The sequence below is a fragment of the Amphiprion ocellaris genome, chromosome 14, assembly GCF_022539595.1.
Source record: "Amphiprion ocellaris isolate individual 3 ecotype Okinawa chromosome 14, ASM2253959v1, whole genome shotgun sequence".
In the NCBI taxonomy this organism is placed as follows: domain Eukaryota; kingdom Metazoa; phylum Chordata; class Actinopteri; family Pomacentridae; genus Amphiprion; species Amphiprion ocellaris.
In genome coordinates this window covers 35,099,239-35,115,436 of record NC_072779.1, presented here as the reverse complement: position 1 = coordinate 35,115,436, position 16,198 = coordinate 35,099,239, and the positions used below count along the sequence as shown (strand labels likewise).

Sequence of the window (16,198 nt, the reverse complement as noted above, 5' to 3'; positions counted from 1 at the left end):
GAGCTGGATAACAGCAGTTTCCTCCCTGAAACCAACACTGCCAAAGATCCCAAGTGAAGCACGAGCTCAGATTCCTCCCTGACATGAAAACTACTCACTGAAATGCAACAATGCAGTGCTCAGTGTTGACACTTAGATTTTTAGAACGTTTGCCATAAATGCTTAATGTTAAAGATTGATTTTTTGTGAGGAAATGTTTTTAGTTCATGGATCCAGATGGAGAGCAGGGGCCTCATTTATAAAACATTGCGTAGGATCCACACTAAAAGTTTGACTACGCCGAAAATCTGAAATAGGCGTACGCCAAAACATATTCTGATTTATAAAACTGTGCGTACGCACAACTGCATGCAATTTCCCATTTATAAATCACACTCCAGCTGGAAGATTGCGCAGGTGGATCCACCTCACATCCCGCCCACGACACACCCACATTTTACCATGAATGGTCAATGCAAAGTAACTCATGATGTATTTGCATATAAACAAGCTGCTGATCCACGGCATTTTACGCTCAGTCATGGCAGAAAAAAGAAAACAAAATTTTTCGGAGACCGAGATAGAGGTGCTTGTGGATGAGGTGGAGGCCAGGAAGAGTATTTTGTTTGGTGGTCATAGTAGTGGCATCACTAACAAAAGAAAAGGCACTGAGTGACAGCAAGTTGTCACCTCTGTCAACAGTGTGAGTGCCAGAGAGAACTGTGGCAGAGGTGAAAAGGAAGTGGTCTGATTTGAAGGTGGAGGCCAAGAAGAGAGTGACATGCCATCGCCAAAGCATGTCTGCTACAGGTGGAGATAGAGGCAAACCCGAGCCCACACCTCTGGACAGCAGGATAGCATCCATCCTCGGGACGGCCAGCGGGTGTGGAATCGTGTCAGAGAAGGAAGGAGACACCGATTTGGCAGAGCCCACAGAGGAGACCGGTAAAGTACAGTTTTATCTGTTTATTAAATGTATTAGATATTTAAATGGACTTGTAAAAAGGCAGTGGACTTATGCTTTTTGTCCTCAGTCACTCTAGAGTTGGAAACGCTGGCTGACGAGGAGGTTCTGACCACAGCGTGTCCTGTCAGCGTGGATGAAGGCCTGGCTGTCCCCGGTACAAGTCCTGAGACCATGGCACACCCAGAAGTGGTCGGGTCCTGACAGACAGAGTCCTACAATCACAAAGGGACACCATCGGTGCCATAAATGAAGTGCGGGATGAGCTCCAGCAAATACGCACCGTAATGAACAACATGTGTGAGGTCCTGTCTGACATTGCCGCCTCTATTAAAGATCTTGTTAAAAAAAAAAAAAATGAAACATACTTTCGGTCTTATTGTAAACGCTGCATAACACCCCGGCTCTACAAGTGTAGTATGTGATGACAGTAAAGGTTTGAGATAAATCTGGCTTCAATTCACCACCTCACCGTCTGGCACTGCCATTCCCTCTGTCTGCAAAATGTCCGTAAGCAAGCATCAAAGCTGGCGCACCGGTGCGCATATTCTCACGCCACGTTTATTTTTATAAATCACAACCTTTGCGTTGGAAGTGGCGTACGTAACTTTCTAGCCCTGTTTTGTGCGTAAGCAAGCTTTATAAATGAGGCCCCAGTTCATTTCAGGTTGGAGATTCAAACTGCTCTTCATACTTTTGGCCACCAGATGCCACCAAAGAGCACTGTGTTGAAAAGCTTCTAGTAATACAAGCTTCAATGTTTCACAAAGCTTCATTTGGCTTCACTATAAACATCTGAGGAGCCGGAACTCCCATCACTAGAAGACAACATGGAAACATGGAAAAACAGTTTGTCCATCAAAATAAAATGGAAACTGCAGAGAACAAGAGAAACGGGAGAAAAACTGCTGCTTTCTGGGTTTATTATCACCAGGATCTGGACACATTCACAGGGACAGTACTGGACTACATTAAGTTCTGTATGGGAACTGTGTCTGTGGACAAAGTCATCCGGGTTTTTCCAAACCAGAAACCCTGGATGACCAGCCAGGTCCGCTCACTCCTCAAGGTCCGCGATGCTGCTTTCAGGTCAGGTGACAGAGCTCTCTACAGTGCAGCTCCAGCTGACCTGAAAAAAGGAATCAAAGAAGCCAAAGCGGACTATAAGAGGAGGATAGAGTCCCACTTCACCAGCAACAGACCATGGGAGGTGTGGCAGGGTCTGCAGAGCATCACAAACTTCAGAGGCTGTGATACGACACCAGGAGACCTGAGCGAGTCGCTGTCAGAGGAGCTCAACTGCTTCTTTGCTCGGTTTGAATCTTCGCAGCGACACTCATCTGCCCCAGCCCTACCCCCACCAGACTCCAGCACCCCCCCACTCACTGTGGAGGAGCACGATGTGAGGCGTGTGCTCCTGGCAGTGAACCCAAGGAAGGCTGCTGATCCAGACGGAGTCCCTGGAAAGGTGCTCAGAGCATGTGCTCACCAGCTGGCTCACATCTTCTGCAGGATTTTCAACCTCTCCCTGGCCCAAGCAGTCATCCCCACCTGCCTGAAATCTGCCACAATCATCCCTATACCAAAAAAGTCACCCACAACCAGCCTCAGTGACTATCGCCCTGTTGCCCTCACACTGGTTATAATGAAGTGCTTTGAGAGACTGGTTCTCCGGCACATGAAAGACTGTCTCCCCCCCACACTCGACTCCCACCAGCTTGCATACTGAGCGAACAGATCCACAGAGGACGCCATCGCCATAGCTCTGCACACTGTGCTGACCCACCTGGAACAACCGCAGAGCTATGCCAGGATGCTCTTTGTGGATTACAGCTCAGCTTTCAACACAATCATACCAGACATCCTGATAAACAAACTGGACTCCCTGGGCCTCCCCCCTCTCACATGCAGCTGGATTAAGGACTTCTTAACCAACAGACCCCAGTCTGTAGGACTTGGTCCCCACCTTTCCTCCACTGGTACACCACAGGGCTGTGTGCTGAGCCCCCTCCTGTACTGTCTCTACACCTATGACTGCAGACCGGTCCACAGAAACAACATCATCGTCAAATTTGCTGACGACACCACAGTGGTCGGTCTGATCTCCAAAGGTGACGAGACAGCCTACAGAGAGGAGGTCCAGAAACTCACAACCTGGTGTTCAGTAAACAACCTGACACTAAACACCTCAAAGACAAAGGAGATCATCATGGACTTCAGGAGGAACAGAACTGACCCGCCCCCCCTCTACATCAATGGCGAGTGTGTGGAGAGAGTCCACACATTCAGGTTCCTGGGAGTCCAGATCTCTGATAACCTCTCCTGGACAGACAACATCACGGCTGTCACAAAGAAGGATCAGCAGCGGCTACACTTCCTGAGAGTCCTCAGAAAAACAACCTGGACAGGAAGCTGCTGCTGACCTTCTACAGCTCATCCATAGAGAACCTGCTGACGTTCTATGTTTCCACCTGGTACAGGAGCTGCACTGAGGCAGACAGAGTGAGGCTTCAGAGGATTGTTGGCTGTCCTCTCCCCTCCTTCATGGACATTTACTCCACCCGGTGCCTCAGCAGAGCTCAGAACATCATCAAGGACAGTTCACATCCCGGTTCTCAGCTTTTTGATCTGTTGCCCTCTGGAAGGCACTACAGATGCATTAAAGCGAGGACAAACAGACTTAAAAACAGCTTCTTTCTGAGAGCCATCACCACCCTGAACTCTCACAGGTCTCACACAAAGCCAACAACATAGTGCATCTGTGCAATATACACCACTGTCTCATTCATTGCTATTTATATTCACTCCGTTATTTATACTGTATATATGTAAATAGACTGTTTTTGCACTACTTTAAGATTTCCTTGCACTGTAAATGAGAAGCTCTGCAATCTTGTTATACATTGTATAATGACAATAAAGAATATTCTATTCTATTCTTATTGAAAACCCTTCAGTCATTAGTTTGTTGGTCTGTGGTACATTCTGAGCCCTGTTGTAGTTTCTCTTGGCCATCAAGGATGTGCAGATGTTAAAGAAAACATCCGTTGACACTGTTACGTTTTTAATATCATTTATTACATAAATAAGACAGCATCTGAACAGGCACCATGGTCTGCCTGTAGAGAGTTTCCCAGCCAATATGAATCTCCCACTTGAACAAAGAAATCAGGTTGCTTTTATACCCTCTGGTAAAGGATAGAATTACAACATCTGGTTAATATTTGAAGACCCTTACTCAAAAACAAGACCTCCTCAGACGGAGACCCTCGACTCTGCATGTCCCTAAGGGCCACAAGTCAGCTCTGGCTAGACAGTGGACCCCAAAATCAACACAGCATAGAGTTTCTTGAGCAGAAAAACACATTCCAATGAACACCCGTAGTCAGGTCCCATTTTGTGGTAAACAACTATCAGAACCCATATCAGATCAGATACTTCGGCCCCACAATTATCACCAATATGGAGAATAATAGAAAAAGGTGAGAACTTTCATTCAATCATTTAAATAATGAAATACTTTTAGTGCAAGTGAGTGTCAGAGGAAACACCACATCCTGATTTTCACTGTCAACATTTGACTGGAAAGAGACACAAACACCACATTTGGGTTCTGGAATAATCACAACTTCCATCTTTGAAGAGGAACAAGTTTACAAGGAATCATTTAGAAGGATTTCACAAAGAAACAGATGTAATCCATCAATCTGAAAACGTATTTCTGAGGGACAGAGTCATGGAGAGACTCAACTGTCTGTTCAACACTGTTTCTCTACCAGGAGGAGACTCTGGAGACTGAACTCAGCACAGAAACACTGAGGAACCAAACCTGAACCCAAATCCAAATCCAGGATAGAGAGGTTCAGTGAATGTGGTGTTGAAGGTGTGGAGGAGGATCAGAGAGTTAGAGGAGACTCTGTAGAAGGACAGAGTTCCAGCAGGAACATCCACATAAACTGAAACTCTGTGAGAGACTGAGGAGGACCTGATGGATGTTTCTATGTTATTGTGTCTGACAGAGTAACCATGACGATCAGAGCAGAACAGACTCCAGGACTGATCACTACATCCAAACTGACCGTCATCTCTGAATCCTTTCCTTCTGATTCCTCTGTAATTCACTGATATTGTAACACGTCCTCTCCACTCCACCTCCCAGTAACAGCGACCAGTCAGACCAGTTCCACACAGCAGCTGTTCCCAGTAGTCAAGCCTGTCTGGATGATCAGGATACGACTGATCCTCCTCCACAAATGTCACCTTCCTGTTGTTGTCAGACAGTTTACGTTTTCTGTTTACTGTGTTTGTGTCGACTGTGAGTTGACAGGAATCTGATGGAGAGAACAAACACAACACAGCTGCAGTTATTGATGGATCATGTGATCAGTATTAAACCTTTGATGATGACCTCAGAGATGTGACACTTTGAAGATGCTTGAATGTGCTGCTTTGTTTCCATCTATCCATTAAAACACACTTACACTTCCTCAGACCTGGTGTCAACCATGGGACTCCAGCAGGCGTCACCCTGAAAGGAGGAGGACGGTCAGAGCAGCAGCGACTCTTTCAGCAGCACACATGGACGTTACATGGCTCTCACACTGTTCCACTGATAAAGGACCAGTCCAACATGGAGACACAGACACCTGAATGCAGCATCTCTAAAGTCCTGTCCTGTGCTCGTCATGTTCCAGCTCAGTTTACACTCATTATTCAGCTTTACTCATTTATGGTTCCTCTGTTCATGGAGCTATGCTAACAGTTTACCCTGCTTCCTGTCTTTGAGCTAAGCTAGGCTAACAGTTTACCCTGCTTCCTGTCTTTGTGTTACGCTAGGCTAACAGTTTACCCTGCTTCCTGTCTTTGAGCTAAGCTATGCTAACAGTTTACCCTGCTTCCTGTCTTTGAGCTAAGCTAGGCTAACATTTTACCCTGCTTCCTGTCTTTGAGCTAAGCTAGGCTAACAGTTTACCCTGCTTCCTGTCTTTGAGCTAAGCTAGGCTAACAGTTTACCCTGCTTCCAGTCTTTGTGCTAAGCTAGGCTAACAGTTTACCCTGCTTCCAGTCTTTGTGCTAAGCTAGGCTAACAGTTTACCCTGCTTCCTGTCTTTGTGTTACGCTAGGCTAACAGTTTACTCTGCTTCCAGTCTTTGTGCTAAGCTAGGCTAACAGTTTACCCTGCTTCCTGTCTTTGTGCTAAGCTAGGCTAACAGTTTACCCTGCTTCCAGTCTTTGTGCTAAGCTTGGTTAACAGTTTACCCTGCTTCCTGTCTTTGTGCTAAGCTAAGCTAACAGTTTACCCTGCTTCCTGTCTTTGAGCTAAGCTAGGCTAACAGTTTACCCTGCTTCTTGTCTTTGAGCTAAGCTAGGCTAAAAGTTTACCCTGCTTCCTGTCTTTGAGCTAAGCTAGGCTAACATTTTACCCTGCTTCCTGTCGTCGAGCTAAGCTAGGCTAACAGTTTACCCTGCTTCCTGTTTTGAGCAAAGCTAGACTAATATTTTACCCTGCTTCCTGTCTTTGAGCTAAGCTAGGCTAAGAGTTTAGCCTGCTTCCTGTCTTTGTGCTAAGCTAGGCTAACAGTTTACCCTGCTTCCTGTCTTTGAGCTAAGCTAGGCTAACAGTTTACCCTGCTTCCTGTCTTTGAACTAAGCTAGGCTAACAGTTTCCTTCTGCTCTCAGTATTAGTCATAAGCTAAGCTAACAGTTTATCTCTGCTCTCAGTATTAGTGCAAAGCTAGGCTAACAGTTTATCTTTGCTCTCAGCATTAGTGCAAAGCTAGGCTAACAGTTTCCTTCTGCTCTCAGTATTAGTGCTAAGCTAGGCTAACAGTTTCTCTCTGCTCTCAGTATTAGTGCTAAGCTAGGCTAACAGTTTCCTTCTGCTCTTAGGATTAGTGCTAAACTAGGCTAACATTTTCCCTCTGCTCTCATTAGTTCTAAACTAGGCTAACAGTTTATCTATGCTCTCAGTATTAGTGCTAAGCTAGGCTAACAGTTTCCCTCTGCTCTCATTAGTGCTAAGCTAGGCTAACAGTTTATCTCTGCTCTCAGTATCAGTGCTAAGGTAGGCTAACAGTTTCCCTCTGCTCTCAATATTAGTGCTAAGCTAGGCTAACAGTTTCCTGCTGCTCTCAGTATTAGTGCTAAGCTAGGCTAACAGTTTCCCTCTGCTCTCAGTATTAGTGCTAAGCTAGGCTAACAGTTTCCCTTCAGTCATGGTGTGTAGCTGAGCTAACTGTTCTTCTGCTTCACTCTTTGTGTTTCACTCTTCCAGTGCTTCTCAGTTGTTTTCTGTTCAGGCCCCCAGGAAGAAGAAAACATTTAGCGTCCCCTACCATCCACCACCACTATAAATAGCATCATTTGTCTATAAAATTATTACAAGTACACCTCTGCATATTAAGGAAAACTGAAAAGAAAGAAAAAAGGAAGAAATGTAGAACCACTTCCAACAAAGAAGAACTTTATGAACCTTGTTTTTTAGTTTAAAGTGCATCAATTTGCCTTAAATTCATCACATTAAATCCTGCTGAAAACTGTAAACATTTTTCAACTGACTAATTGAGCCATTTGATGGTGAAAAATAACCTGAAATGAAATCTATAAATAATAATAAATCAAATTGATCAGCATCATTACCTCAGGAGCTCAACATAGAAACACTTCAACTAATTGTGCTAATTTTTTTTTATCAGAATGATGAAGTCAGGATTAACGGCTACAATGAGCATGTTTTGTAATGTAATAATGTAATCAGGCTACGACTGAGCAGCTAGCTCAGTTCGCATCGCTGATTCACATTAAAACTAATATTTACTGGATGCTAACTCTCTTCTCTGGTCAACACACACAGAAATAAACTCCACCAACATCTGGAGTGCATGGCACACATTATATCTGACACTACAGGTGTATATAAAGTGCATTAAAAGCGGCACCAATAAGAAAATAAACATTAACTTACTGAACTATCAGAGCCCTTTCAGTGTCTGCTGGTAGAATCAGCCGAAGCGCCACGGTGCCATCACTTGACTTCAGCCGTGCTAGGAGCTGCCGTCAGGTAGGAATCCTGTGATCAGGTACGACTACCCACCCTGGACAGAAAGCCCCGCCCAGAGCCATTTGATTGACAGCTCAGTCCACCAAGTAAAAGCAAAGGCTTTTGTCATTGCTTTTACTTGGTGGACTAAGGAAAAAACAATGACAAAAGGAAAAGACAATGACAAAATGGAAAAATAAAAGGAAAAAATAGAAAAGGGAAAAGCAAAGACAAAATTTACCTTTTTATTTATTTATACATTTATTTATTTATTCTTTTATTTATTCCTCTTTATATTTACACATTTATTTCCTTATTTTTTTTTACCAGATTTATATTTTATTGTGGCCCTCCTGTGACTCCATATCCCAGAGGCTGCTGAACAACGCTGGTGAATGTTTGATTACATCAGGTTTTATCAGTTATTCAAACAGTGACCAGAATTTTAGGAACATTTTCCATATTTCCTGGAGGTAAAAATTGTTGTGACCTCAACTGTAGACATTCTGTTCTCCTTTATTTATTCCCTCTAGGTAACAGTTTCTCATTTCATATGACACAGACAGGCATCTTTTATTTTATTTGAACGCACACAGCCTCTTCTGAAGTTTTATTTTTATTTATTGTATAAATGTCAACTGTATCAGTTTGTATGTGTTTGACTGGTGTTCACCTTAGCTGTGTTCCTGAAGCTGGCTTTTATTCTGCTACGTATAGAAGGAGTCATAGTACCACTAATCAGGAGGTCTAGAAGGAGTCATAGTACCATTAATCAGGAGGTCTAGAAGGAGTCATAGTACCACTCATCAGGAGGAGGAGTCATAGTACCACCAATCAGGAGGAAGGAGTCATAGCATCACTAATCAGGAGGTCTAGAAGGAGTCAGAGTACCACTAGTCAGGAGGTGTAGAAGGAGTCATAGTACCACTAATCAGGAGGTCTAGAAGGAGTCATATAACCACTAATCAGGAGGTATAGAAGGAGTCATAGTAACACTAATCAGGAGGTTTAGAAGGAGTCATAGTACCACTAATCAGGAGGTCTAGAAGGAGTCATAGTACCACTAATCAGGAGGTCTAGAAGGAGTCATAGTACCACTAATCAGGAGGAAGGAGTCATAGTACCACTAATCAGGAGGAAAGAGTCATAGTACCACTAGTCAGGAGGTGTAGAAGGAGTCATAGTACCACTAATCAGGAGGTCTAGAAGGAGTCATAGTACCACTAATCAGGAGGTATAGAAGGAGTCATAGTACCACTAATCAAGAGGTTTAGAAGCAGTCATAGTACCACTAATCAGGAGGAAGCAGTCATAGTACCACTAATCAGGAGGAAGGAGTCATATTACCACTAATCAGGAGTCCCAAATAAAGTCCAAAACTAGAAAATTTAGATTTTTATCAGACTGGTTTCAGACTTTATTTTGGACGAGCTTTGGATTCGTTGGGTTTTCAGTCCTGTAGAGTCTTTATGTTTAGTTGTTTTGTTCAGAGTTTAACCAGAACCTTCACAGGGTAAATCAAACATCTAAACCTTGATATTTAAACTCTGAATACCAGTAAGGAGAAATAAGATCGATCAGAGGATCATTTATTGGTCCCACAGAGGGTAAATTTGCATTATTAGAGCAGCAAAGACAGTTCAGCATTTAAGGAATGTAGTAAAATAATAGTTCAAAATATACAAAAGCACCAGTAATCTGAAAAGAACTACTACAACAGTAAATATAGCGTATGTCAGTGGTATTACACAGATTGTTTGATTAATAGAAACACTGATAGAGCATCATGTTGTTCTTTTTTGCCCTTTTATATCTCATTTTCTAAGTGTTTATTCAATGTCCTCTGTTGCACAAAGAGAGAGTAACGAAATTTCGATTCTTGCTATGTCATGTACATATTGAAGAATTGACAATAAAGCTGACTTTGACTTTGATGAGTGCACAGATTGTAGGTAATAAAACAGCATAGGTTCTTGTTTATGTAGTAAAATATCGTTCGGTCTGGTTTTGGACTTTATCGTACATGGTGACGATAATTAATCATTCCCAAGACGCAGACAGATTGTTAATTATCGTCACCATAAACACCTTCAACAGGAACCGGCAGCTCCACCGATGCTGACCACAGACGATTCTGAGAAGTTCTCGTCAACAGTTCGTCATGGCAACGCTCCGTCACGCTCAGTTGAGCTTCCCTCCGAGTGACAAACAAGCGGCAACAAGAGCTCCATCAGCAGGAAGACACACATTAACTCCAGCCTTCAGCTTCCTGCATGATCTTCCTCTGACGGACAATCAGAAACAAACAGTTCATTAAAGACAACAGTAAAGATTCAGGATCCAAAGCAGAAACTCAGAGTCCAGCTGTGATTCCAGTCAGTATAACTGATGAACATGGTTCTAAATGAGCTGAGAACAGCAGAACGTTCTCAGTCCTGGACGTATGGACTGGGTCTATCTATGTCTGCATCATGGCTCCACATGGAAAAGAACTGAACAGAGGAAAAGAAACATCTGACAGAGAGACTCGACAAAGATGGAAAAAGATCCAGGAAGATCAGTGAGACACCAAAAAACCAGAGAAGCACAGAGTCAGCAGGAATCAGGAGGTCTAGAAGGAGTCATAGTACCACTAATCAGGAGGTCTAGAAGGAGTCATAGAACCACTAATCAGGAGGTCTAGAAGGAGTCATAGTACCACTAATCAGGAGGTATAGAAGGAGTCATAGAACCACTAATCAGGAAGTCTAGAAGGAGTCATAGTACCACTAATCAGGAGGTATAGAAGGAGTCATAGTACCACTAATAAGGAGGTATAGGAGGAGTCATAGAACCACTAATCAGGAGGTCTAGAAAGAGTCATAGTACCACTAATCAGGAGGTATAGAAGGAGTCATAGCACCACTAATCAGAGCTCCCAAACTGACTCCACAGACAGTGGACAACTTTCTCCATCCAGTTATAAAAACAGACAGCAGCTGCTTCAGACTTGGCTCAGGGGTTCTCCGTGGAAACCAGAGTTAGTGTGAAGCTCAGACAGTGTGAAGGAACCTTCAGAACATCAACCTCTATGGACGGAGAACCAGAACTAAACCTGGTTGCTACTCAGAACTAAACTTCCAGATGAAGAACATGAGAAGAAGCCTTATGGATGTTGGAGAACATTCTTTGGTCAGCTGAAGATCAATGAGTTGGGCTCAGATGGAGTCCAGATGTTTGGTGAGAACCTGACCAGGACTACCACAGTGGATGCATAGTCCTGACAGTGAAGCACAGAGGTGGAAGTATGATGATGTGGGGCTGCATGAGGTCAGAAGGTGTTGATGACATTTCTAGATGCAGCATGAAGGTCTGAGGAGGAACCAGAATCCTGGCTGACCAGATGAAGAAGAGGAATATTCCAGCAGGAGAACATCCAGAGAACAACATCGCACCTCTAGAACCAAGTGGAACCAGAAGGTCCAGATGACTTGGAAGTTGCTCAGAATGGCTCCATTTGCTGAAGAGGACTGAGTCTGCCATCAGAAATAATGAAGTCAGTTTGTGGACTCTGGTTTCCTCCAGTTTAGAACTTCACCTGGACTGCATGAGGTACAGGTGACGAGTCTGGTCAGGTTTTGGACTGGTTCCACACTTTATTTTGGACTGGTTCTAGACTAGTTTCAGACTGGTTCTAGACTGATTTTGGACCGGTTTTAGATTTTATTTTGGATTGGTTTTAGACTGGGTCCAGACTGCTTCTAGATTGGTTCTAAACTATTTTTAGACTGGTTTTAAACTGGTTTTAAACTGGTTTCAGACTGGCTTTAGACTGGTTCTAGACTGGTTTCAGACTGGTTTCAGACTGGCTTTAGACTGGTTCTAGACTGGTTTCAGACTGGTTCTAGACTGGTTTTAGACTGGTTTTAGATTGGTTTTAAATTGGTTTCAGACTGGTTTTAGACTGGTTTCAGACGGGTTTTAGACTGGCTTTAGACTGGTTTTAAACTGGTTTCAGACTGGCTTTAGACTGGTTTCAGACTGGCTTTAGACTGATTTCAGGCTGGTTTTAAATTTGTTTTAGACTGGCTTTAGACTGGTTTCAGACTGGTTTTTGACTGGTTTTAGACTCTTATGAAGGACTGAAAGAAGTCAAGAGTCTCCTAAGTGAAGCTGAACTTTAGATCCTGCTATGGAGCCTGCCTTCAGTTTGTAATCTGATACCAGAGACAGTAATCTGATTACTGCGGGTTAATGAGTGCTGAGGATTGGTCTGGACGAGGTCATCACATCATGTCGCCTCATTAGCTGCTGTTTGTTTTACTAAGTGCTGCTGTTGTGCTGAGCTCGTGTTTGTCCACTAATCTGAGTTTCCATCTCCTCCCAGGACTTCTGAACCCAAGGAATCAGAGCTGGAGGCGTGTCCGTGTCCAGGTCCAGGTCCAGGTCTGGGTCCAGGTCTATAAAAGGAGAGCAGAGCTTCGGTTCTTCCTCACTCTGACCGGCTCGTCACCATCCTCCTCCTCTTACCTCCGACTCTCCAGGTGAGTTCTTCTTCTTCTTCTTGGTCCTGCAGCTTCCAGCCTCTCTGGAGGTTTTCCGTCTGAACCGTGTCCTGGTGTTCAGGTCTCATCCAGATGGCGGCGCTGTGGCTTCAGTCCTTCTCCCTGCTGGTTCTGCTGGTGGTATCGTGGCCAAGCTCTCAGGCCGTCGCCGCCCCGCAGCACCTGTGTGGATCTCACCTGGTCGATGCCCTTTACCTGGTCTGTGGAGACCGAGGCTTCTTCTACAACCCCAAGAGAGACGTGGACCCTCTGCTGGGTGAGAACTTCGACTCCTTTAAAGGTCTCAGAGGAACTTTCTGTGGTCTGGTTGTGTGTCTGCAGTGGTTCACTCTAGTAGTTTCTGGCCTTTTTACTCCTTATTGGATCTTTCTGTAATCCTGAAAGGCCGATTGGAGGATTCTTTTTTTCACTTGCTTTGCATTTTTTTTACGTGTCTTTTTCAGGTTTTTATGTTTCTTAATGGTTGTTTCTTTTTTTTTTTTTTTTTTTTTTTTTTTTTTTTTTTTCTCTTTCTTTTTTTCTCTTTTTTTTCTTAATGGTTGTTTCGATGCACAACAAGGGTCCAAAGATACCCATATTCCACTGAATATTCCATTGAATATTCCATTGAATTTTCCACTGAATATTCCATTAGATATTGCACTGAATATTCCGTTGAATATTCCGTTGAATATTCCATTGAATATTCCACTGAATATTCCGTTGAATATTCCATTGAATATTCCACTGAATATTCCACTGAATATTCCATTGAATATTCCATTGAATATTCCATTGAATATTCCACTGAAGATTCCACTGAATATTCCATTGAATTTTCCACTGAATATTCCATTGGATATTGCACTGAATATTCCGTTGAATATTCCATTGAATATTCCACTGAATATTCCGTTGAATATTCCATTGAATATTCCACTGAATATTCCACTGAATATTCCATTGAATATTCCATTGAATATTCCATTGAATATTCCACTGAAGATTCCACTGAATATTCCATTGAATTTTCCACTGAATATTCCATTGGATATTGCACTGAATATTCCGTTGAATATTCCATTGAATATTCCATTGAATATTCCACTGAATATTCCATTGAATATTCCATTGAATATTCCATTGAATATTCCACTGAATATTCCACTGAATATTCCATTGAATATTCCACTGAATATTCCGTTGAATATTCCGTTGAATATTCCGTTGAATATTCCATTGAATATTCCATTGAATATTCCATTGAATATGGGTATCATTCGACCACTGTTGTGCATCAAAGGGTTAATTGGGATTTTCAAAGATTCTCTTCAGTCTTCTTATAAGTCTTTAGAAAACCTTTTAGTGTTTTCATAAATCTGTGAAGTCATTCAGTAGTTTTTGTGTGTTTTTACTTCTTATTGTATCTTTCTGGAATCCTGAAAGGCTGTTTGGAGGTTCTTTCATTTGCTTTGCGTCTTTTTATGTTTTTGTCATCATTTTTTTTAGGATAGGATAGCCCTTTTGGTGTTTGCTGTGCTTGTTTTTGACGTTTCTGTGGATATTTTGCATCTTTTCTGTCATCTCTCGTTGTCGTACTTGTCTTTTTGTCTTCACGGTTGTTTCTGTTTTCAGGGTTTTTAATGTCTTTGCATCTTATGGTTTATTTCCATGTCATAATTCTCTGTGTTTCTTTTCTGTTACTTTGTTGTCTTTTTATTAATCTTAAAGGTCATTTTATGTTTTTTGTGTAGTTTTTTTTTCTCTCTTTAGGAGCTCTCAGTTGTGTTTTTGTGTTTGTTTTATATCTTCCAAACTCAGATTTTTCTTGTCATTTTGTGATTTTATTTTGCAGCTTGTGTTTTGTTGTCCTTCTTCCATGTGTCTTCAGGGCACACTGTGTGTGTTTGTGTCTTTTTGTGCTTGTTTAGCTGCTTTTTGTGTCTCTTTGTGTCTTTTTGTGTTTGTTTAGCTGCTTTTTGTGTCTCTTTGTGTCTTTTTGTGCTTGTTTAGCTGCTTTTTGTGCCTCTTTGTCGTCTTTATGTTTGTTTTGTGGTGGTTTTATGCTCCTGTCGTCTCTCTTTACACCTTTGTTGTGTGTCTGTGGCATCTTTTATGTGTGGTCAGTTATTTTTGTGATTGTTTCACATCTTTTCTACGTCTTTAAGGTGATTTTCTGGTTCTCGCATCTCTTTGTTGTTGCTTTACGTCTCTTCTTGGTCCTAGTAGTAATAATGATTCTCTGGAGATTTTAAGGTAACGGATGGATAGTTTACCTCGACACCAGCGTGATGACTTCCCGTGTCCGTCCTCAGGTTTCCTTCCTTCCAAGGCGGGTGCAGCGGTGGCGGGTGGCGACAACGAGGCGGCCGAGTTCGCCTTCAAGGACCAGATCATGGAGATGATGGTGAAGCGAGGTATCGTGGAGCAGTGCTGCCACAAACCTTGCAACATCTTCGACCTGCAGAACTACTGCAACTGAGCCGCCGGGCTCCCTTTGGCCTAGCCTAGCTAGCTTAGCTTAGCTTAGCTTAGCTTAGCCTAGCTTAGCACAGCTGGGCTAACTGAGCCCCGCCCCCATGCTGTCAAATGAAGTGCAGAGAGATGGATGAAATTATTTTTCCTAGAAAATAAAGTTTTGTGAATTGAGACGTACTTTATTTTCTTTCTTCTTTCTTCATCAGAATCAGAGTCAGCTTTAAATATGTACAAAACATACAAAGAATTAAGATTCAGCTGTTGGTGTCACCCTGGGAATAAGGAAAAACAAGACACAAAACGGCAAAAATGAGACAAAACAAAAAAAATTAGGCACAAAATGACAAAAACAAGACACAAAATTACCATATTCATCAATAATAGGTATTGATTGGCTCAGCTTCCACATCAATGGTAGCATTTTTATTCCATGTTTTCTGTGTTGTTTGCTAACCCTACTCTAATCCATGCCTAATGTGATCTTTTTGCTGACCAAGAGTACAAACTGACTGATGGAAAACAGTCCAAATAATTACTCTGATCCTGATAATATGAGCTGGAGGGAGACATTCAATCAAGGCTGACGATGGGATGAAAAGATGGAAAATAGAAGAGAGGACATAGCTTTGCTCTACCTATTCTATAGGAACACTGATGGATGATGGAAACGACAGAAACGAGACATAAAATGACAGAAAAATCATCACCAGGTTGTGCTAACATGTTGTGGGACACGTTCCATGAATAATAATAATTATTTATAATATTATGAAACATCATGCATCTGTTGGCGCCACCTGCTGGCAGCTCGGGACACTAAAACAGGACACATGATTATGAATCCGTCATTTTTCTGGAGTCCAGCTGATAATATTTTACTGTTAAGAAATAAAACACAGTAAAAGAGGTGAAAATAACAGCAAATATCTGTAAAATAACATTTCAACACATTGAAATACAGTAAAAACAATAATTTGTTAAAGAACTAATTATGTTTTTAAAAAACCGAGGAGCTGGTGGAAAATGAAAAGTCTTCGTCCTGATGTTCTCTGAAGCTTTTAGACTGAGGAGGAGAAGAGGAGGAGAAACCTGTCAGCTGATCACATTTAACAGGAAAACGTCTTTACAGGTCATTACTTCATCACATTTAACCCGAAAACCAGTAAAAAAAATAACAGAAAACAGTAAATGTACCACAGAAATCCAGGAAAACA

General features: G+C 42.3%; 1 protein-coding gene across 2 annotated transcripts; it reads left to right on the top strand.

Annotated features, from left to right (window-relative positions):
• Positions 1-12,356: 12,356 nt before the first annotated feature.
• Positions 12,357-15,155, top strand: ins (preproinsulin). 2 transcript variants are annotated; one of them, XM_035942427.2, is made up of 3 exons: positions 12,357-12,506; positions 12,589-12,807; positions 14,822-15,155. In XM_035942427.2, the coding sequence occupies exons 2-3, from the start codon at positions 12,600-12,602 to the stop codon at positions 14,986-14,988; spliced, it is 375 nt and encodes a 124-aa protein (XP_035798320.1). In that variant the 5' UTR covers positions 12,357-12,506; positions 12,589-12,599; the 3' UTR covers positions 14,989-15,155. The 2 variants fall into 2 exon arrangements, with proteins under 2 accessions (XP_035798320.1, XP_023152986.1); XM_023297218.3 differs by having other exon boundaries at positions 12,358-12,506; positions 12,589-12,783.
• The last annotated feature ends 1,043 nt before the right edge of the window (positions 15,156-16,198 follow it).

Excerpts from the sequence above, each read along its gene's own strand:
- ins (XM_035942427.2), top strand. The coding sequence starts at position 12,600 with ATGGCGGCGCTGTGGCTTCAGTCCTTCTCCCTGCTGGTTCTGCTGGTG. Across the intron at positions 12,808-14,821 it reads GAACTTCGACTCCTTTAAAG|GTTTCCTTCCTTCCAAGGCG; the intron begins GTCTCAGAGGAA and ends GTCCGTCCTCAG.